Source organism: Schistocerca piceifrons, chromosome 3 (genome assembly GCF_021461385.2).
Source record: "Schistocerca piceifrons isolate TAMUIC-IGC-003096 chromosome 3, iqSchPice1.1, whole genome shotgun sequence".
Taxonomy (NCBI): domain Eukaryota; kingdom Metazoa; phylum Arthropoda; class Insecta; order Orthoptera; family Acrididae; genus Schistocerca; species Schistocerca piceifrons.
The window spans coordinates 399,156,755-399,180,729 of record NC_060140.1 but is presented as its reverse complement, the minus strand read 5'-3'; the positions used below and the strand labels follow the sequence as shown (position 1 = coordinate 399,180,729).

Below are 23,975 nucleotides of genomic sequence, written 5' to 3'. Positions count from 1 at the left end.
TGGACCTAGAAATGACGGAGAGGCTTCGTCCCTGCCATAGCCCTCAGTGGTACACAACCCCACAACAGGCTACAGCAGTCCACTCACGCCACTGCAGTCCCCAACGTTTGTGTGGTAGAGCAAGTATGGTGTATGTGTATGTGGAGACGGTGTTTCCACAGCAATCGCCAACATAGTGCATCTGAGGCGGAATAAGGGAAACCAGCCTGCATTTGCTGAGGCAGATGGAAAAAACCATCCACAGGGCTGGCGAGCACAATGGAACTTGACACTTATCTGCCGGGTGGATTCGTGCCGAGGACCGGCATGCCTTCCCACTCAGGATGCAGTGCATTAGACCACATGGCTAGCCAGGCGGGCAACATTATGTAAGTAGTAAGAGTAAGTAATTTGTCATATGCTAGTGGATTATTTTTTCAATTTTTCGGTATGCCTATAATTTAACATGTATATCATGTTAGCAATTGCAAGTCTAATCATTGATCCTTCTGTAGAAGACATTTTAAAGATGTGGAAACCTAAGTCAAGTGGTTTGAATAAGCTTTTCATTTCTGCAACTGATTGGCTGAATTTCACTTTATCCTCATGAAGTAACTTATGTTTCTTATATTGATGTGCTATGGCTCTTTCCTCAATTGGAAGAATCTAAACTTTATTTGGCAGCAAAATGGTGCACTGCTCCACTGGCTCAGTACGTGACTGGTTAAACTACATTGTACCTGACTGTTGGATTAGCCACAAGGGGCTGGATGACAGAGCATGTTTCTCATGGCCACCATGTTCATCCAGTCTGATGTTATGCAATTTTTACATTTGGGGGTTCATAAAGGATCATTTGTATGTGCCTCAGCTGTCAGCTGATCTACCCAACTTAAGAAACAGGGCTGAAGCAATTGTTGCAGCAATTACTCCAGACACACTGATCAAGGTTTGAGAACAACTCACGTAACAACCTGAAGTGTGCTATATGATGAATGGTGCTCAAGTAATGCTTGTAAGCAATTGTTGCAATTGTTGCAGCAATTACTCCAGACACACTGATCAAGGTTTGAGAACAACTCACGTAACAACCTGAAGTGTGCTATATGATGAATGGTGCTCAAGTAATGCTTGTAAGATAAACTGTTTGAGTTGCTCCATCATTTGATGTGTTAATTATAACTGTAAATTGAATGTAACATATGCTACAACGTCTTAAAACCCTGATATTCATTTTAAAACACCCAGTATTATGGATAGAATGGGTTCTGATGTGTAGTTTTTCACTTATACTTCAATTTGTTATACATTAAGAAGCGTTTGTAATGGTTTAGGGTTTTAATATGTGTAGCATGTTAAAACTGTGTGCAAGACCAGAAAATCAGATCCCTGTCTTTTATAGGCAGTGCACTGCCAGTTATGCAATTCAAGATGTCTCATTGACTGAATCAGGTCTTCAGCTTATCACTGGCTCCAGCTTCACTATTCCAAGTGAACATACAACTACAGCAGCACACACATGACACAGAGTCAAAGAATTAATTCTTTGTAGTAGGTTTTGTTTAAAGCCACAGACAACAGGGAACAGAAACTGATGACTTTTCTGTCATTAACTTCTTCAGTTATTAAAAACCTCCTTCTTTTAATTCTACTATGTATTTCATATTGCAATGACATCCTCTTACTTATTTGTTTGTTATGAGCCTTCTTTATTGTCATAGTGAACTAAAGTAAATCAAATGAAAATAGGTTTCTCAAATCTCATCCAGTGCTGTCCCCAACAATAAGTTTTTCCTTCTCATACCATCCAGTAAGTCTCCCCGACCGAGGTTCTGGGTGACTTTTGTGAACTCTGTCACATTTCCTAAGCCTCTCCAGCTGTTTTCCTTCACCCCTCTTCAGCTCTTCTACCAGAGAAAGGAACCAATGACTGTGAAAGCTTGCATACGCAAAACTTTTTTTTATTTGTATGTTTTCCTGCCACAACTTAATGAGTAGCTATTTCTTCTATCCATTTACATCAGATTTAAGTTTTGCTACTCCCTGGTCAGTACATTGATGGACAAAACATGAAACAGAAGACAAATTGCAGTTATTGACATCAAGCAAGGAACCCTCACCCTCAAACTGATGAAAAAATTGGAAGTCTGATTAAAAGCTCCCCAGAAAACTTGGTTTAAAAAAAAGAGAGAGATCATGGAAAGTTATGTAAGACATCAACAATAATACTAAATCTGCATGAACAAATTCCGATTATATCAGCGATAAATAGAACCAGGAAAGTTTCACTCAGAAACTACGATAAGAAGTAATAAAGTATTAAATGCTCAACTAACATTTTTTTCTGTAATTTTTGACTGTTTAACAGTAGCTGCTGTTCAACAAAGAAATACAGCCATCAATTAACAATTATTCATAGAATAGAAGAAATAATAGAAGAACACCAGTTGGATCTATATTTTAATTGTTACATTACTGAAAGAGAGTGTCAGTATATTTTATGGGTGTCAATGCTGAAAATCTGTTTATGAACCACTTGAATTACATCTGTTTAAAAGATATAGCACATTCCTTTATCTATGCAGACATTCACTGTTTTAGATATCACTTTCATGATCCAATGGGAAAATGTCTTAGTGAAACATTCAAAGACCCTTAGCTTTATTCCTGGTCAGTCCTAGAATTTGTTTCTGATTCTACATTGGACTTCCAACTTCAGAAATATTTCAGGTATGTGAAAGAGCCACACTACACTATAAATCATCTTTCAGGTTAAAACCATACATCCACTTGCAGCTGGTTGACACAATTCAAAACCTGAAAGCTGACAAGGGTGTACAACCTCCAGTAGCACCATACTTAAGAAAGCATTATGGTACACAAACCAACCAAATAGTCATTGGCATCTGTAATTTACATTGAAGATTTTTAAATTGGCCAATGACAAACTATCTTTTTTCTCCAAGCAGTGTCAAGAACGTTATCAAGTTTACCAAATTTTATATTAAAGTATCAGTTATGGGTTAAATGGGGCACAGCTCTGAAGGGTTTACACTGGTTTATTGGCCATTAGTCATCAACAAGTATGTTTATTACAGTCCATGTAATAGGGAAAAATTTCTTGTCATGGTTGCATAACTAGAGAAACTTAGCCTTTTCTTTCTCACTGATATATGCATTAATCATTACACTTTTTTCGAACACATATGAAGTAAATCTCATACAGTACTCTACTTCAGGTTGTACAATATCCATAACATGGTGGTAACATATATCTCCAAGATTCTATAACTTTTTGCATGTTGTAGCACATAAAATGGAGGCTATGATGAATTTACATGACCATTTATAAAACAATTTCCAAATTAAGATACAATGAAAATTGTTTAATGCTTGTATTTTAGTCCTTTTTGCCAATGACTTAACTTATCTTGCAAGAATAAGTGTTTCTGAGTCCTGCCATAAGATTTATAGCTTATTTATTACAAAGAGAGCATTAAACTTGTAATTACTGTACCCATAGGATGAAACTTTGTGTTTCTTTGTTCACATAAGATGTGAATATTTCCTGATAGTTTGTTGGCATCACTGAAAATTATGGCCTTTAATATCAGTGAATGTTAGGAATCATTTATGTAAAATGCAAGTCAAAAAATTCTACTTTTGAATAACACACATTTGTATATTATGAAAGCCATCTTAAAATGATTAGCACCACCACAAACTGACGTTATTTTTGAAGAAAAGAAGGTTGATGATTTACCTGTTGCAGCAGAAGGTGTAGTCAGCAAGTGATGTGGCTGTGCCAAGGTCTGCAGATTTGCTAGGGTCGTTGTCACCACTTGTCCATTGCTTAGTGCAAGGTTTACCATCTGCCCACTTGTTACATGATTCACAGGGATTGTCAGTATGGTCTGTGTAGCAATACCTGCATTATATGAACAACACGTTTTAGTTATTGTGTGTCAAACACTAGTAGAAACTTCATGTAGTTTAATGCAGTCACAGATTTCTCCTTCTTGTGCAGTTTTAGACTTGAAAGTACATATACACCTGACAGAATTTACGGAACATATAGACTTCATCAAAATGTTGTAATAAGATGATCTGCTTTTTATTTACAAAAGAGCCCACAGGCATAATCACACATGAAAAACAAAATGTTGCATTGTCTCTTCATTTGAATAAAATATTTGGTCTTATCAAGATCTGGTCTGGTCTTGTCAAAATGGAAGTTCTATTCTTCCTGCTTGAGTGATTAAAATGTTTAATATCACACAATGGTAGCAATAATATGTCAGTTTAAATAGAAAACATTTTACTAGTGTGTTGCAGTTTGTATCAGATAAAAAATGATACAATTACGTGTGGACAAAGAGAAAGAGAAAATACGATGTCAGTTCCAAAATACCAAAATTTTTATAAAAGAATCAAATGTGTTGTACTATTGGTATTTCTGTAAGTGGCTAAAAATGAAACCAATAGGATAGGTGCAAATGTTACGAAATAATGGTGGATGTTTCTTCTTGCTGCAGAAAGTTAAATTTCAGCTAGTGAGAAACTAATGAAAACTTAAAGTATAGAAATATATTCACTGGAATGCTACATCACACATGTGCAAAATCATATGTTAAAACTTCTGCACATAAAACATAAAATTGTGAGAAAAGTTTTGCATACCCTTATGGCCTGTATTATATACAAGTATTTTCTTTATTTTTATGAAAAACCTCTTACACAACACTTTTTTACCATAAGAGCCTGCTACACACACACATACACACACACACACACACACACACACACACACTCACACACACACACACACACACACACATACACACACAAAACATCTTTATAATGGAGATAAAAGTAAACATCCCTTCTCAGTGTTGAATTGCTAATAACTGTGAACAGGACAGTGCACCTAGTGTATATTTTTCTGGTGTCAGAATGTCTTAAAGTGTCATTTCTCACATAGACAGTGTGTACAGTGTCACTTTATGGGAAAGAAGTTTGTCAACGCTGGAAGTTGTCTGCCAATTTGATGTACACAACAGCAATGTCATTCAAACATTCAGAAGAAAACACTTCAGATCTACTTTGTGGTGTTTGCATGTGGTTAATAGTAGCAGCTGATGGCTGCTGCCTACAAATTATAACTCATAGGTAACCTAAGAGCAATACCATAGAACTGTGCAACACATTCTGTATGCAACAATCTCCATATGATGAATTTGGCCACTAGGCATCCAATAGGAACAAGATTAGAAATCTCCCAGTATGATTGTGCATTGAGATGGTGAACAAGGGAACACATCGAATGAAAACCATACCAGTGGCATCAGGTTCTCTTCATTGGTGACCAGGATTTCTCTGATCCCTGATGATCATGATAGAAGATGTGGTTTCCCTTGTTCAGGTGGAGGTGGGTCAGTCTCATTTTGAACCAGTGTCACATACAGATGTTAGGTGCCCCTATTTGCTATCAAGAATAGTTTGAGGGCAATGTAGCACAGGGATATAATTCTCCTCTGTATTGTCCAGCCTTACAGTCAACATATCAGTGATGGGCTCATCTATCAAGAAGATTATGCACAACCATAATGTGCCTTCCTCCAGGAATAAATTGATTGGAGCTGTCTGCAGTGCCAAAAGAGTTTGCTTGAGACTAGTTGCAACTTCCATGCACCCTAGGAACTCACATTGCATGACCTCAGGATGGTTGCCGTTGAAGTGTGGGGTAGACTTGAGCAGTAACATCTTAACTGCCTTATGGACAGCATGTCAAGGAGCATCCATGTCTATGACAGTTTATTAGGTGGGGCAACAGGGTACTGGTTCATATCCAACAGTACATTTTGATTTCATAGATATGTAAAGATTTGCACTTTTGAGCAGACTGTCTTTATTTGGGCTATTTTTTGGCAATAATAATGATATATGACTCCATGGCCTGGAGCACATCTTTGACTTGCATGTTTTTAAACAGCAGCACCCATGTTTCCTGGTGGTCACCCACTCATTGGTGACCAGGATTTCTCTGATCCCTGATGATCATCATAGAATATGTGGTCTCCCTTGTCAAGACAAGAGGTGGGTCAGTCTCATTTTGAACCAGTGTCACATACAGATGTTAGGTGCCCCTTTTTGCTATCAAGAATAGTTTGGGCCTGATTATGCTCAATTTGGATCATCGGTCGAGAACTGGTGTTTCCAGCGTGGCAAGGTCATTGGCTAATTTGTTTGGTATTATAAGTTCCATTTTTTCGTTTCTCCCCTTGGAGCCTACACATATTCGCATATCTCAGGTCGTGCAAAACATTTTTGGGCTGTTTATGTTTATATGAACTGCTTTTACCTTGTGATGTAGGTATGAGAAGTTGAGCTCCTTGTATTCCCTGGATAAGCTGCCCTGAAGCAAGTATGAACTGTGGCATGGCAGCTGGCTGTGGAGCTGCCAGCAACTGTGGCTGAGCAGGTGAGAGCAGTGGAGAGCTGCTAGCACAGGAAGTTGGTACTGCACCACCTGAAACAGTGTACATCAATCAAGAGGTCAAGGTACCACGTATTTTGTTTTTTAAGAGAGTCATTAGACATGAATTAAGGATCATACAGCTGAGACTGCAAATCTGTTCCCAGTAGAGCAGTTTTCATATCCTAAAAATCTTTCTGATAAAAGTGCAATTGCAGCATGCTTGTCACACTGATTGTATTAAGGACAAACCAATGAAAAATGAGAACGATGGATAAAAGCAGAAATCAGATTAGTGAGTTACTAAAGATGTGAAAAGGAATAACTTCCATGGTACTTTGGGAAACTTCAGTGGGTAAAAATACTAGGAGGAGATAGGGATTTGAATATATCCAACACATAATAGAGGACACAGAATGCAAGCATTACTCTGAGATGAAGAGGCTGGCATAAGAGAGGAAGTTGTGGTGGGCCACAGCAAACCAGTCAGAAAACTGATGAAACTGAAGTAGGCAGTGGCTGAAAAAGTGAAACAATCCCACTGGCAAGGGAGCAGTATTCCAAAAGAATGTCAGATTAAAGAAACATCGGAAGCAGACTGTCACGGCAGAACAAAGCTTCCTTGCATATGATCTGACAGTCAGCAGTGCATGAAATATTATTGCATATTATTCACTGAATGAGAATTTCGTGACATCAGCTGCAATGGGTATAGATGTATTACCCAACTGTGAAGTATTAATGCATCTACAGCCATTGCAGCTGATGACATGATATTCACATCCAAACCTGGTTTTCCTGTTTTTATGTCACAACTGTGTAATATATCCATACCCATTGTCACTGATGTTATGAAATTTGCATTCAGTACATAATTTGATATAATATTTGATACAGCCACTGCTCATCAAATCACATGTAAGTTTCAAAAGTCAAGATGAGACATATGATGATAAAAATGGTCTCAATTCCCTGTGGCATGTCATCCTACCTAAGTGGGAATCAAGTTATGTTGCAAGCTTAAAGAAAGATGTACATAAGACTACGATATAAGGATGTGGACTATGACATAAGGAGTTTTTGGTCAGAATGAGAAGCACACACTGGTAGCTGAAGCTGATAAGGCAACTGCTAATGATAAATAAGAAATACAGGTCCAAAGCCAGGTCTGACACAAATTTTCACCTGTTATAATTGGATAAGACATCTACAACCATTGCAGCTGATGACATGAAATTCACATTCAGCAAATGATTTGGAATAATAAAGCTTTTTCATGAAAAGAGCAGAGCTGGACTCAAATACTGATACAAAATGTAAAGATAATTTCTTGAAACCGTTAGTCTGCACACAGCACTGTGTGGAAATGAAAACTGGACTACAGGAAAACTACAGAAGAAGAAACTGAAAGTATTAGAAGGAGCTTAAAAGTTAAATGGAGAGATTATATACAAAATACGAAGGTACTAAAAAGAAGCATGAAGTAAGCTAGACTAAAAAAATAAAAAAAAATTGCAGAAGAAGGAGTGTTTCATACAGCGTAAGGAAACTGCCAGCATACTTGCAAAACACAAACACACCAACAAAACACACACCTGCTCCACTGACACTGAGGTTGAGTGGCGCATTGAGCAGTGGAGAGCCAAGCCCAGCAATACCCTGTAGGCCAGCTGCCAGTGATGCCACCTGTGGCAATGACTGCTGCAGCGATGCGAGGTTCTGCAACGTCACCATACCTGCCACTGAAACACAACATGACCTGCCATCACTTCTGTGTTTTTTCTACAAACCATTATCAGCTCTTGACACTGTTAAATTTTTTCTCTTGTCCAGGCAAAGAATAATGCACCTCTTCAAGAAAATGCCTGCTGAAAGTATGATTTTGAACAGTGGGAGCAAAGTGTGGGAAATGATATCTGAGAAGGCAAGAAACAAATAAAGTGTGATGGATCTATGTCCACAACTCCATGTTTTCCATGCAAGAGACCATTTTATTCACATCTTGGAGTAGCATGTCCAGCTTATTTGAATAGATATCACGCTGTTATTATCTACAGAGGCCATACAAATTCCCTGTGGTTTGTGCTGTCATAACAAGTTAAGTCTGTAAGTGTGAGGTGGATTACTGATGACTGCCTTGTGGGACTAGTTTTTCTTTCACTAACCCACACAGATAAAGCATATCTGCCCTTTCTGCAGTACAGACTTTCTCTCCTGCTGCACTGCCTTCGGTTGTATGGAAGACCATTAGCTGCTAAATTATGGTGCTCGTATCCACTTCTGCATTACAGTGTACGTTGAAAACATGCACTGGACCAGATGAGGAATTCCACTTGTGTGGCCCTTCTGGTCACCAGACATCAATCCTTTGAACTTTTACCTGTGGTGATACGTTTTATGTACTGAGATGTGCAGACATGGAACACTGCATTCATGCTGCCTTTAATTCAATTCAGATGCAGGCTGTTGCATTTCAATAAGTGAAGCAGCCCATATTGTGATATATACATAGATGCTCAAAACTTCATGGAGGCCACTTTTGACACCTCTTGTGGGAGACATGGTAAGTCACTGACCACTGTAATGTGCTGTGCAGGGTGCTTCATACTACAAATAATTCCCAATAGCATGGAAGCTACATTTTTTCTGACAGCCATTTACTAAACCTTATTTTTTCTTTACAAGTACACTGAAGAGCCACAGAAACTGGTAAACCTGCATTAATATCACATGTAGCCCCTCCCCTCCCCTTCCCAAGCATCCAGAAGTGCTGCAACACAACATGGCATGGACTCGACTAATGTCTGAACTAGTGCTGGAGGGAATTGACACCACAAACGCTGCAGGGCTGTCCATAAATCTGCAAGAGTACAAGGGGGTGGAGATCCCTTCTGAACAGCTCGTTGCAAGGCATCCCAGATATGCTCAATAATGTTCATGTTTGGGGAGTTTGGTCACTGACACAAGTGTTTAAACTCAGAAGAGTGTTCCTGGAGCCACACTAGCAATTCTCAGCATGTGGGGTGTCACATTGCCCTGCTGGAATTACCCAAGTCCATTGGAATGCACAATGGACATGAATGGATGCAGGTGACCAGACAGGATGTTTACTACGTGTCACCCATCAGAGTCATATCTACATGTATCAGGAGACCCATATAACTCCAACTGTACATGCCCCACACCATTACAGAGCCTCCACTAGCTTGAACAGTCCCCTGCTGACATGTAGGGTCCATGAATTCATGAGGTTGTCTCCATACCCGTATATGTCCATCTGCTCAATACAATTTGAAATGAGACTCATCCAACCAGGCAACATGTTTCCAGTCATCAACAGTCCAATGTCAGTGTTCATGGGCCTAGGCGAGGCATAAAGCTTTGTGTCGCGCAGTCATCAAGGGTACACAAGTTAGTCTTTGGCTCCATAAGCCCATATTGATGATGTTTCATTGAATGATTCACACACTGATACTTGTTGATGGCCCAGCGTTGAAATCTGCAGTAATTTGTGGAAGGGTTGCATTTCTGTCACATTGAATGATTCTCTTCAGTCGTCGTTGGTACCGTTTTTGCAGGATCTTTTCCAAGTCGCAGTGATGTCGGAGATTTGATGTTTTACCAGATTCCTGATATATACTCATGAAGTCATCATACAGGAAAATCCCCACTTCATCGCTACCTCAGAGATGCTGTGTTCTGTCGCTCGGGTGCTGACTACAACATCACGTTCAAACTCACTTAAATCTTGATAACCTGCCATTGTAGCAGCAGTAACCGATCTAACAACTGCGCCTGACAGTTATTGACTTATATAGGCGTTGGCAACTGCAGTACTGTATTCTGCCTGTTTACATGTCTTTGAACTTGAATGTGCATGCCTGTACCAGGTTCTTTGGCGCTTCAGTGTGTATTCTAATGAATTTTTCCTGTAGTTAGTCTCAACCATTCAAAATTGTTGTTTATACTTTTGAATACATTATTATAAGTAGTTGCTAGTATCCAGAGTCTCTGCTACATGCAGTACACACAGCAACTACATGAGATAGAGACTTATGAGGTATCTACATGCAGGTGAAGCCATTCTGTCTGCAGCGCTTTTAAAAACTGTTGAAACTGCTTGGCGGAGGATCCACACAGTAGACACAATGATGAGATGATTCCAAAGACAATAACTGTTTAAGGTCCTGGATATCGCATTTTCAGCCGTTTTCCAACACTTCACAATGTAATGAGGAGCATAATGTTACTGAAAAGTCCTATGTTGTCTAGGAAAGGAAACCATCACATAAAATATAACGCACTCTCGAGGACTGCTTGATGACCAAAATGGTTATGAGTGGCATCCATATGAACATCCCATGTCGTGGCATGAAAAAATTTTCTGGAGTATGCAGTCCACAAGACAGCAAGAACTCTTTTATATTCTAGAAGCAATGGTTTCAACATATTTACTCTCCCATGTGTCAAGCTCAACATGGACGACTTCATCTACCATATGTAGATAAACAGAAGTAAGAGGCTCTCTACGGGCGTGGTTACTTGATACGACAACGGCTAGCAGTTACAGTCGTGACTCACTGGTGCCGTTGAGGTGGGCGGCGCTGGCAGCGGCGACGGCGGCCGCTTTGGCGGCGGCGGAAGGCGAAGGATCGGGCGAAGGCGGCGCCGAGTGCGCCGGTCCGGGGCCCAGCGAGCCGGGCGTCGAACCGCGGCCGCCTGGCTCCGGAGACGCGCTACTCTCACACGTGTCCTGCACAACAGATACACCACATTCTCACTACAAACATACCTTCTCTGTTCAAAACGCGACATTTGCAGTTCGTGCAGCTTTTGGAAACGACGCAGCGACTCATTGGAGGTCAAGACCCGTTCAGACGAAAGTATAACATGTAAGGCAATATGATTTCAAAGTTACGGTACAGCAGTGGTACTTGGATTCATTACCGTTGCAAAAAAACTTTTACCAGCAAAAAAAATTAGATTCATGTTCAATACCAGATGGTAGGACCACGTGACAAACAACCTCATTCCAAAAAGAGTCCATGTTAACAGTACCGAAACCGAAACTTCCTGGCAGACTAAAATTGTGTGCCGGGCCGAGACTCGAACTCGGGACCTTTGCCTTTCGCGGGCAAGGTTCGCAGGAGAACTTCTGTTAAGTTCGGAAGGTAGGAGACGAGGTACTGGCAGAAGTAAAGCTGTGAGGACGGGGCGTGAGTCGTGCTTGGGTAGCTCAGATGGTAGAGCACTTGCCCGCGAAAGGCAAAGGTCCCGAGTTCGAGTCTCGGCCCAGCACACAGCTTTAATCTGCCAGGAAGTTTCATATCAGCGCACACTCCGCTGCAGAGTGAAAATCTCATTCTGGAGTACCGAAACCATTATCTTTGGCCACCATTTGAAAAATTCGCTTGCAAGTGATACCTGATCCCTCTCCAAGAATGTTACAGAATACTGTGCTCAAGAATCTATGAAGACTCCGAAAGAAACATATGACATAACATTGATAATCAAGCAGTACAAAGCAGTAGACATAAATTACGAAATATCTGTACCTGGCTACAAATTGTGAACCATATAATTTTTACGAACCATATAATTTTTACATTTTTAATTGTCATTATCTTGAAAGTAAAACAAAAGAGCTCAACTAACCACAAAAACGATTTTTCTAAACTTTCAATTCTGTAAACTTTGTTATAACTTTCTTTAAATTTACTTGTTCAGCAATTTCATGCTCAACTACCAGAGCGCCCAAACAGTAGTCGAACGTAAAAAGCTTTTAAATAATTTTAATTTACAGAAACTCCTTTCGCCACTTGCTTCAGTTATTGGTACTCGTAGCAACATTTTTAAAGGACCATTATCATTTGGGGCAAAATTCAACTTTGTGATGAAACTCAGTATACTGTTTAGTTTTTCTTTTATGCCCAAAAGCGCGGATACTCCAGAAATTTCTTCTGCTAGTTCTTCCCCATTTATGTCAACCGAATCACCAAGAGCTAAAATACAATCTAAATGCGTACTGTGTTTTAGCTGCATTTCTTTGGCCATGGTATTTAAATCGTATACATTGCATAATAATTGCAAATAATTGCTACGATTACTAAGTTGTTCAAATCTATCACCTAGTGCTTTTAGTGCCTGATTGATTCTAGAATTTAAAAAAAAATGTATTTTATATTGTTCTATCGCATCTTTGATGGGTTCCTCTCATGCTATGTATGAGAACTTCCTTTTTATTCTTACGGCGTACTTCAACAAGAATATAATTCCAATTCCAAAGAAAGCAGGTGCTGACAGGTGTGAAAATTACCGAACTATCAGTTTTATGAGTCACGGTTGCAAAATACTAATACAAATCCTTTACAGACGAATGGAAAAACTGATAGAAGCCGATCTGGGGGAAGATCAGCAGGGATTCTGGTGAAATGTGGGAACACACGAAGCAGTACTAGCGCTAGGGTAGGTTAAGGAAAGACAAACCTACGTTTACAGCGGTTGTAGACTAAGAGAAAGCTTTTGTCAGTGTTGACTGGAATACTCTCACATTCTAAAGAAGGCGGGGATAAAATATAGGGAGCGGAAGGCTATTTACAATTTATACATAAATCAGATGGCAGTTATAAGAATCGAGGGTGGCGAAGGCAAGCAGTGGTTGAGATGGGAGTGAGACAGGGTTATAGCCTATCCCCGATGTTATTCAATCTGTATATTGAGCAAGCAGTAATGGAAACAAAGAAAAATTTGGAATAGAAATTAAAGTCCAGGTAGAAGAAACAAAAACTTTGAGGTTTGCCGATGACATTGTAATTCTATCAGAGACACCAAAGGAATTGGAAGGGCAGTTAAACGGAATGGACATTGTCCTGAAAAGAGGATATAAAATGAACATCAACAAAAGCAAAACAGGGATAATGGAATATAGTCGAATTTAATCAGGTGATGCTGAGGGAATTAAACTAGAAAATGAGACACCTAAAGTAGTAGATGAGCTTTGCTATTTGAAAAGCAAAATAACTAATGATTGTCGAAGTAGGGAGGATATAAAACGTAGCCTGACAATGGCAAGAAAAACGTTTCTGAAGAAGAGAATTTTGTTAATATCGAGTATAGATTTAAGTGTCGGGAAGTCCTTTCTGAAAGTATTTGTGTGGAATGCAGCCATGTATGGAAGTGAAACATGAACGATAAACAGTTTAGACAAGAAGAAAATAGGAGCTTTTGAAATGTGGTGCTACATAAGAATGCTGAAGATTAGAAGGGTGTAGACATAACTAATGAGGAGGTACTGAACGGAACTGGCGAGAAAAGTAATTAATTTGTAGTACAACCATACTATAAGAAGGGATCGGTTAGCAGGGAACATTCTGAGGCATGAAGGAGTCACCAATTTAGTGCTGGAGGTTTGTGGGGGGGGGGGGGGGGGGGTAAGGGGTAAAAACCATAGAAGGAGACCAAGTGAAAAATACAGTGAGCAGATTCAGAAGGCTGTAGGTTGCAGTAGTTACTCGTAGATGAAGAGGCTTGCACAGGATAGAGTACCATGAAGAGCTGCATCAAACTAGTCTTTGGACCGAAGAGCACAACGGCAACAACTATCGGCATTAGAACACAGAAATATCGACAATTCTTTTATTTACTTTCTGCAAAGAGTGTAACTGTCAACACCTCTTACTACTTTTCACTGCTCAGCTGCGTTTATTCTTTGAATTTTTTCAAGTCATTTTCGACGCAGATACAGCTTTGTCTTCAGGCACTGTAGTACTGTTAACCGTGTGATATACCATGGTAAGTATATTCTGTTATTGTACCTCAGCATCGTCTATTGTGGTAACTATAAGACTGCCAAGTTCTTCTAAGATTGGGTCGTTTGAGTGTTACAGTAAAACCGTTTCTATCTCCGAAGAAAAATATACACGACAACTTCAATCAAGCTAACACCGGCTGCATTAGCTTACAGTTTGAAAATAAAGATTTCTTTGTATACAGAAAGACAGGATAGTGCGAATCACCTAGCACCTCGTTATATTTTCTCGTTAGTAAATAAAATCAACATGAAAGAAAGTTGTTCCACTTTCTCGATAGTAAGTAAAATCAATATGAAAGAAAATCATTTAGCTATACCTCTTTCCTTTTTTTCGCATGAAATGGGATTATAACCTTCAAGCCATACGGAAATTCAAATGAATGTTGTTTAACTCCTCGATGTGAAATTAGATGTCAATTGTCAAGCAGCACGGTAACAAAACGAAAGAACGTTTCCATTGAAGAATGTAGTTACAATCGATTCTTGTTAACTCGAACCACGGTAAATTGAATTTCTCGATAAATCTAACTAAACGTAGTGTCATTAACGAAAAGATAAACTGTAGAGTGGAAATTAATAACGGTCTAAGTGCCAATTTTTGTTTCAGTTAGATCCGAAAAACCAAGCTAAGTCAGTTGCCAATAACCAGAAAAGCGGAAAAAGTCCATATAAGACCCGAAAGATAGCATGCGCGGTTAAGTACAGGCCCACCGGTGAGGCTGAAGTGGGCTAAGTGCCACAAAGCTTTGTAATTGCTAGCAGCGAGTGACAGAGAGTTTGGTCAGATTGGAAAACGTAAGAGGCTGCCAGAATGTCAAGTACCTAAGGACCTTGTAAAACTTCTGGAGAATTCGACATCAGACAGTCCATTTGTGGTTATTATGCGCCAGACTTTTTATTTTAATAACGCAGCCGATATGCATATTAACATAACGAAAATAAATGTTTCCAAATGTAGTTGGATTCAAGTGAAAAAAATTGCACTTTATGCCGCCAAGATGAGAACAATATTTAACGAAATTGAAGACCACTGCACCTGCAAGATTTTCGAGAAACGGATTACCACTGACGTAGTAACGAACTTTGTTTTACCGTCACAACAATGTAAAAACAACTTGTGAGCTGAAAAGAAAAAGGATCTGCAATAGATGCTGCCGTATTTGAAAGCAGTTAATAGAACCTTTTTCGAAACGTTAATCAATTAAAATTACTTTGTGCTCTATAAAATTAAAAGAAGGGTTAAAAATAATTTTATCACAGGGTAGCATATCTGTAAAACGTATCTGTAAAATATTTATTATTAAAAATGATAAATGCTTGAGATTTCTTTCATTGGCACTTCCCAATACCTCTACGGCATTTAGCTAATTCTGCGTTTTCCAGCCGGCCGAAGTAGCCGAGCGGTTCTAGGCGCTACAGTCTGGAACCCCGTGACCGCTACGGCCGCAGGTTCGAATTCTGCCTCGGGCATGGATGTGTGTGATGTCTTTAGGTTAGGTAGGTTTAAGTAGTTCTAAGTTCTAGGGGACTGATGACCTCAGAAGTTGAGTCCCATAGTGCTCAGAGCCATTTGAACCATTTTGCTTTTTCCAGAATAAAATATTTATTTTCACTGATAAAGGGAAAGCGATTTAAAAAAAAAAATTCAAAAGTTTTGCGACTCTTACTGTAGGCAATAAATAAAAAATACTGTTAATGTTTTTTCATTAAAATATTTTTCTTAAAACAAAAAAGAAGAATAACTCTGAATCAGTCTTTTGGCACTCAGCCCGTTATTGATTTCCAGACTACAACTTGTTTTGGTATATTCCATAAATCGAATGGTACATTACATACCACAGCGAAGCACTGTAAATTTGAAGTTAGCGGTTATCTACCACTCGTCAAGTGTTTCGACATTCAACTCTTCACGACGTTTATTTGTTTAGTCAACAACAGATATCGTACTACAGTACGCAAACCAATTGCAAAAAGTAGTTCCAGGATAGCAGTGCCGTATTCCAGACAGGAGAAAATGTGACTTCTGATGATTTCGTACATTTTAGTGCTTATGTGGAAAGAAGAAAAAGAAGCAAAGTCGATTCGATCTGTGACTCCAAAAGATTCGAAATCGTCACTGGGAAGCTGCGCTTATACTGGCGTACTGCCTTACAATTAAGCACGACTTCGGTGACAACATAAAGCGCGCTTGGCCAAACGCGTTGGAGGTCCCGACGTAGAAAAAGATCATTGTTTTTTTTTAACTTTTTTACCACATATCCTCGTTTCGATTATTTCTGGACTTCATTCTCATCAGTCAGACTACCGTTAAATCGAAATCTCAATTATTCGAACGTTTTCTGAGATCCATTGAACTTTGAATTAACGATAGTCGACTGTGTTTATACATTTCATTATCGCCAGTCACGACTTTGCAAGTAGACCCAAGTGGGAAGCTGTCTGAAATGTCTAATGGACCATGCCCTGAAGGACCCCGAGACCATCTGTCACCATAACGCCTAACCAAGCACGGAGATTCAAAGGGATGACCTGTAGCCATGAATCAAGTGATAATCTGCAGCTCTCTGTTAGACATGGAGCGTACTTCACAGCTCGTACCGACTCCCATAAATAAAGACGCTACTTGTAAACAACATTCTACGTACGGGTAATAAGTGAACGTCAGGAGAGCATCTCATTAGCACCTTCGTGCCAGCGGGAATTATGGTTAGACAGGAGAATGGGGGATCGATGGGCGCTGTTGTCATAATATCCGAGAAACAGAGGAGCGTCTCATTAGAGGGCTAGCCGGAGCAGGCAGCCTAATTCAAGATAAACAGAATAGTGTCAAAGCCATTGCAGGCGTCCATTATGGTTGGACGGAAGCCTTAAGCCGCGACGCTTTCCGACACCAGGCGTATATTTTACAACGTCGTTGTTTCGCCGGAGTGGAAGCGCTCCTACCCGGCGAAACGTCGAACGCAAAGGGAACAAAGTTCGTTTGCTGGTCCAGTTTTCAGACTTAGTTTTTCAGTCGTTTTCGCAACTCCTTTCAGACATATGGCCACAACACCTTTTAACAACGGTTTCCGCTCTTTCTGTCCAGCACCAACTAACTAGTCGGACAAACTTCTATCCACGCCACAATTAACAGTGATACAATTGTCTCGATTCCTCACTTTTCCGACATTTTTGTCACTGCACACGCGGCAGGTCGCTGCGTTGTGTACACTGCTATTCAGATGCTCCGGCACCAAGAACCGAACAAAGAGATAGACAGTTAGCTTCGCATATAACAGGATGTCACTACATCCGCCTCTTTGTTGTCTCTCTCGCTGGCAGCAGGTGTTCTTAAGCACTTTGCTAGCAGTTGTACACCGGAATTTACAGCAAAATAGGTGGAGATAAAACTACGTGTTTGTTCCCAGCTGCGCCGCAACACAACGGAGAGGGCTTTCATGACGTCGGAAATGTCCCTTTCGAACATCGTCATATTTGCAAAATAGGTTCACCACCCTTTTCTCTCCCTTTTCTGTCGCTTCCTTGATAAACAGACACATGTCTGTTAATAATTCATTTTTCTTGTAGTCTTTAAACAGCCCTCACAGAAATCAACATCAGAGATATTCTAACAATTTAGCCAGTTTTTCTTTTAAATTGTAACGTACAGAGAGTGTCTCCACAGAACTCGCCGTTAGAAGTGTACGCAAAATTTAGCCAATTTTAACATCTGCAGAGAGGAAACCAACATTTGAGATACTCATAAAATTTAGTCAGTTTTAATATATACAGAAAGGAAGTTTCTGGCACTTTTTTTGGTTTCATATTTAAAAATACTGAAACAGCATACAGTACTTGGGGACATGATTCTTTGTGTAAAGACAAGGAGAAATATTCATATCTACGTGGCTCCAAATACACTTAGCTTTCGAGCTTCACACGTGGCATGCTTTAAACACAACTGTTCATTACACATTTCATTTTCTTTATTTTACGAGTAATTGGCAACATCACCACCCAAAGAGACCAAATTTCACACGAATACTATCTTTTATTCGTCGTCACACAGAATTCTGAACATGCATACATCTAACGTAGTGCGTGCTTTCTCGCACACTTTCATATCGCAGTCAGCTGCTGGTAGACCGTTCTGATGTAATCCTATTGCAGGCAGTCCAATCGGTGTTAAGTCAGGGGAGGATGCAGACGGCAAGGAATTGATCAATCGCTCTAGTGATAATTAACTATTTCGTAACTTTAAAACAAAGCATTACCGAGTCCATGTTGACAGAGTCTTCCTACATCTACACGAGAAATGCGATCCCTATGTACTGTTTAGGACGACTGATTATTTTAAAAATAGTGTCAATCCGATATATCGATATTTAAAACCTATCATTGTTGGTCTTCGATGTATCGAAAACGAATCGATATATCACAGGAAACTGTCAGCATATCAGCCCATAAAAACATCGGCTGCACATTGTAAATATATATTATTAGATATTCTGTTCATCAACAAGTTAGCAGTCTACCTACCCCTGTTACACCAAGAGTTGATAGAAAAACACTTCATTTGAAAATTTGTAAGTTAATAATGGGGCTTTGTGTAAAAGAAAAGCTTGTATTACAATACTATTTTGATCGACTGTTGTGTTGTTACTTATCAACTGTGTACATGGTGCACTGTGATGCAATATTTAATTCCAGTTGACCTCTCATACTTTATTTTCTAAGCTTGTCATTGGCTACATGTCGCAATAAGCCTTTTTACATGCTTATGTAGGAAAATAGCGTAGTGAAGCTGAACAATGCAGTTTCTGTTGGTAGCGCCGATTACGCCAGGATTTTCCCTCACACGTCTCCACCCGCCGCAAATCCCAATCTTGTCATATAGATTTTTGTTCATCATTTTCAGCAACTGTTTCTGAAGAATGCTGATGTGAATAAATAGTACACTAGTTCCGTTAAAAATTGTTTTTTTACGCGACTCGTGTGCTACTTCTTCACATTGGCAATACTGTTATTCCATTCTCAACACCACCACCCAGTGAAATCGGACTTCTTTTGTGCCACATATATTTGCTTCACACAGTCAAAGAGGAAGACTGGGCGTGATGAACGCTCAAAAAGTGTTATGATTCCTTCACACAGTAAAGGTAAAATCATGTTCTCCTACAAGTTCAAAAGAGCAATTTCAAACATTTACCGAAAAATGCAAAGAAAATATAACACAAAATAAAAATATCGGCAACCGACATTGCCATTTTGATATCGACATATCGATATATATAGTCCTAATATACCGCCGATTTGTATCGATGAGTGTGGGTAAATATCGATGTATCGGTATATCACCAATAGCGCTGGTGCTGGTCACTATCTCCGATGTAGCATGTGTAGCGCAGCTTTTGAGCTCATCACCATGAATTTCTTGTGTGCTTTCTCCCGCTCCTTCACGTTTGGCAGCTACTGCAGTAATGGAATATTTATTTCCATATAAAGTATCCTGTGTCCACAGGCTGAGTCATGGGTAAAGCAGAGGACAGACGCCGGAGCACTGACGTTTCCAAGGGTGGGAGATTGGGGGCTACGAGTCTACAAACATAAGCTATACTGCGACAACTAAACGAAAGGTTTAGCGGAATTATAGAAATAATTTGTACAAGTGTATGAGAATTCTATAATTAATAAAAATCCTGTATGCCAAATTGCAGGGGGGGGGGGGGGGGGCGCTTGCGGACACCTGTGTTTGGGGGACTACGAATATACGGCCTAGAAGGGAGACTGTAAATAAAAATGTCGTGCGATACATCCTAGAATACGGCTCAAGAGTGTGTGATCCGCGCCAAATAGGACTAACAGGTGATATTGGAGCTGTACAAAGAAAGGCAACACGGGATGGTCACAAAGGTTTTGCGTAGGACAGCGTCATGACGATGCTGAAAATACTCAACTGGCAGACGACTGAAAATATACGTAAGTCAACTCAACGCGTACTTACGGAGTTTCAAGAACCAGTTTTAAGTGACGAATCTACAGTCCTTTACGTATCGCTCCCATAGGGATACAGTGATTATATTGGACTAGTTACAGCGCGACCAAAGACGTTTCCACGCTCCATGTGCCAATTGAACTGGAAGAGCCCCTAATAACTGGTATCTTCCGCTATGCATTTCACAGTGGTATGCAAAGTGCACTTGTAGCTGCAGGTATATGTACATAGGTTTGAACATGGAAACCGTAGCTTTGGTATTTACATACAGAAAGCTGCATGTGCTCGAACCAACGTAAATAAACTCCTAAAGACAGACAAGAACCTATAATTAGCGGCATGAAAATACGGAAATATTTGTAGATGAAAAGAAAATGATGAACGTGTATTTTGCTTAAGGCAATTACGTCAACTTCCTTTATTATATGTTTCATCATCTGCTGATGCTAACATCATCTGAAATGACGGAAATAAAAGAGATGAGCCTCAGAAATGTAGAAATGACCGTAATGGTAACGTGACCTTCTTACGAAACAACTGAATCGCAAGTCATTCGGCAGGAACTAAAGAAATATTGTGCCGAGTTTCTTCCTGTATCGGTGAGAAAGCTGCAATCGGGGTTTCGCTTTCGGCTGATGACCGAGCAGTTTCTACGTGAGACGCGCGGACGTGTCGAACCCTCGCCCTGATTAAGCAAGAGCCGGCAAGCTAAGCAAAGCTCACTTCGCATTTGCGGTGTCGCTAACCTCGAAGGCGCGTTCGGAAATTAAACACTGCACACTGCTGAAACGGCATCAGCAAAATACGCTATTTAGACGATCTGCAAGAAAGAGTGCGGAAGCAGCAGACAGCGCTTTATCCATCTACAAGGCAGGCTTACAGTGAAGCTCGTCATGCAGTGAATACGTTAAAATAAACTGGTTATTACCGAACGATAAGACGCACGGGAGGTGACAGAGGCCACGTAATCAGAAGCAAAACTAGACATATTCCCGTCCGACAACCTTAACTTAGATTAATCGAGAATTCTCTAGCTCACTACTGTCGTGTAGATTACTTATACAATATATAGCGTGGTTATAATTAAACTTTCGCTACTTGGAAAGGCCTCCTTGAAAAATGAGTGACCGTAGGGAATTGAAACATTGTGGAACCATTTGTAAGGACATGCGGAAGAGAATAACGAATAAAACACTGAAAGAAACACCTTTTAATTTCCACTTGCGAGGGTAACAACTGTTAATTGCGTACCATGTTTACGTTCCAGGTTACAAACGTTGATCAGTGTGACGACCATTTGAATCCACAACAGCCTGGAGCCGTGCTGGAGATTGCTCTACCGCTGCTATACACCTCAGGTGGGATGTTGGCTACCTCGCTCGCTATGCTCATCTTCAACCTCCAATGTGTGTTAGTGTCCCTTCGATAAACTCTGTCCACCAAGTAACCCCACAGCCAGAAATCACTCGGGTTCAGATCAGGTGATCTTGGTGGCCAGGCAGTTTGGAACTATCGGCCAATGATTCGGTTTACTCGAAGTGTGCTGCGGAGCAATGCGTCGATAGTTGCGAAAGGCAACAGCTCTAACATAAAACAGCTTTACGAGTAAAGCCCTGCTCACCTCGTCCAGACCTACGTTGACCGTAACTGTAATGCACTCTGTTGCTTGTGTTATTGCCGTCCAGCAACAGCGGCAAGTCCTGGCACTAAAATGTTGGATCCCCGTACGATAAATAATTTTCCGCCTACATTGGCTCAAATAGCGAAAGTTTAATTATAAAAACTGTGCACCCAAAGAATGGTAATGAAGAACGTTCTAAGTGCCATTTTTTTCAAAACTGCGTTTTCACTGCTACTGTGTTCCGGTACTCCGTTGCACGATTCTAGATTTGTTCCAAGTGTCAAATCAGGAAGAAAATGTTCAAACTATAAGGTGCACGGTCTTTGTGCCAAATTAGAAGGTGCATGGTCTTTGTGTCAAGCAGAGCTTCCCTAAGGCTTCCAAATTTCATTCCAATGCGTACAACTGACTTCTTTGGTTTGCAAGATGCTGCTGAAACATGGTTGTCATTGCAGTCGTGTAAGATTTCCAGATGCTGTATGATCACAGTGTCTAATACTTATTCATCTCACATAGCTATGAAGGATGCTTACTCTGAAGCAGAAGAATGAATAAATGTCAATCCATTCAAAAGAGCAAAGTTCATGCCAGATCTATGTTTTGCCGTACTCCATCTGAATGCCCGGCCATGTTCATCAGTGGCAAAACGGAAAAACCTGTCGACGATGTTGCCATCCCGTCTTCAACAGCATAGGGAGCTTTATAGTAAACGTTGCTTCATCTGATCACAAGAATGGAATTCATCATTTGGATTTGCAGCACCTTGTGTTTTTCGTGTTTGCACCGGAATACCTTAATGAAGCTTCAGAAGACAACCCTCACTATACAGTTCAATAAAAATTGCCTAGTTCATACTGTTATTCCAGACTACACCAAAAACCCTATGAACAGCAAGTCATCTGCACCAAAGAAAGGGAAAAAGAAAGTGGCTTGGAAAAAACGGCGTTTTACGTAACTGGAGGACCTTACATCCAACAAGAATGGAATTTTATAAGAAGAAGAAATCAGTAATGTGGAATTTTTTTCATGAATTTAATTTTGCCGTTTTTTTTATTAAAAACGTAAACGAAATGGTTTTTGTTGACTAGAGTTTTGCTAGTTAAAATATTACTTCTCAATTTCTGTATTTGTGTTGTCACATATACAACGTGGTGCCTACGTATTAATGCACTTCGAACAAAAACTTCCTTATTGGCACGTAGAACCAGTCAGTTTCCTGGTACGGCACATAGAAAGTTCATAATAAATTATTATATAATTTTTTCTCATTATTTTTTGCAGTGATGGGGTGAGCAGCAAAATTTTGTGGTATCAGAATAATTCCAATTTTTTTGGCTACAAATAAATTTTGTAGAAAAGGAGGTACATCGTTCTTTGAGTCTCTTGACAGTTGTGAGATTTGGCACCTAGAAATTCCATTCTTCAAATAATTGACGAGGCTGGACGCTGGCGAATATTTGATGGTTGTCAGTGATTATAGTGAAAAGTGATTCATCTGTGATATATAGGCAATTAAAATGAAAGCTGTCAGGCGTTTACAGTAACTAAAATGCCGCCAATACTGCCACAAGCCAGAACCCGGCATTACAATAAAGATGTAACTTCTATATGCCCCATCTAATGATGAGCCTGCAAAGAAAGGCCCGAAAAGTAGATTATGGGAAGAAACCATTATTTTCAAAAGTGGTTCATAATAAATTCTGAGTCATGTGTTCTAGACTCCTGCTGGGGCTGATTCCTCATACAAGCTTGCGGCCTATGCCCTCTGCATCGCATCCTCCACGATGTCAACGGAACATAGCACTGTAATCCTTTTTTCCTTCGAATCGTTTTTCATCTGAATGCAGACTAGTAAGAAGGACCAATATGCATTTTTGTGTCTAGAGAAAGCTTTCAACGATGTTGATAGAGCCATGCTCCTCGAAATTTTGAAGATTTTAAGGATAAAATGCCAACGACCTTGCCGCAGTGGTAACAACGGTTCCCATCAGATGACTGAAGTTAAGCGCTGTCGGGCTTGGCTAGCACCTGGATGGGTCAACGTCCGGATCTTCCGACTGCTGTTGGCAAGCGGGGTGCACTCAGCCCTTGTGATGCCCATTGAGGAGCAACTTGA

At 40.0% G+C, this 23,975-nt stretch overlaps 1 protein-coding gene across 2 annotated transcripts in view; it reads right to left on the bottom strand.

The window, feature by feature from the left end:
• Positions 1–23,975, bottom strand: part of LOC124788192 (POU domain, class 3, transcription factor 2) — a 642,117-nt gene that overhangs the window by 39,277 nt on the left and 578,865 nt on the right. For both annotated transcript variants that reach the window (XM_047255360.1, XM_047255361.1), the window contains exons 4-7: positions 11,036–11,207; positions 8,050–8,196; positions 6,341–6,508; positions 3,743–3,907 (exon numbers count right to left, since the gene is read on the bottom strand). In XM_047255360.1, coding sequence (XP_047111316.1) covers positions 3,743–3,907; positions 6,341–6,508; positions 8,050–8,196; positions 11,036–11,207 — 652 coding nt within the window. The remainder of the gene's footprint in view (positions 1–3,742; positions 3,908–6,340; positions 6,509–8,049; positions 8,197–11,035; positions 11,208–23,975) is intronic.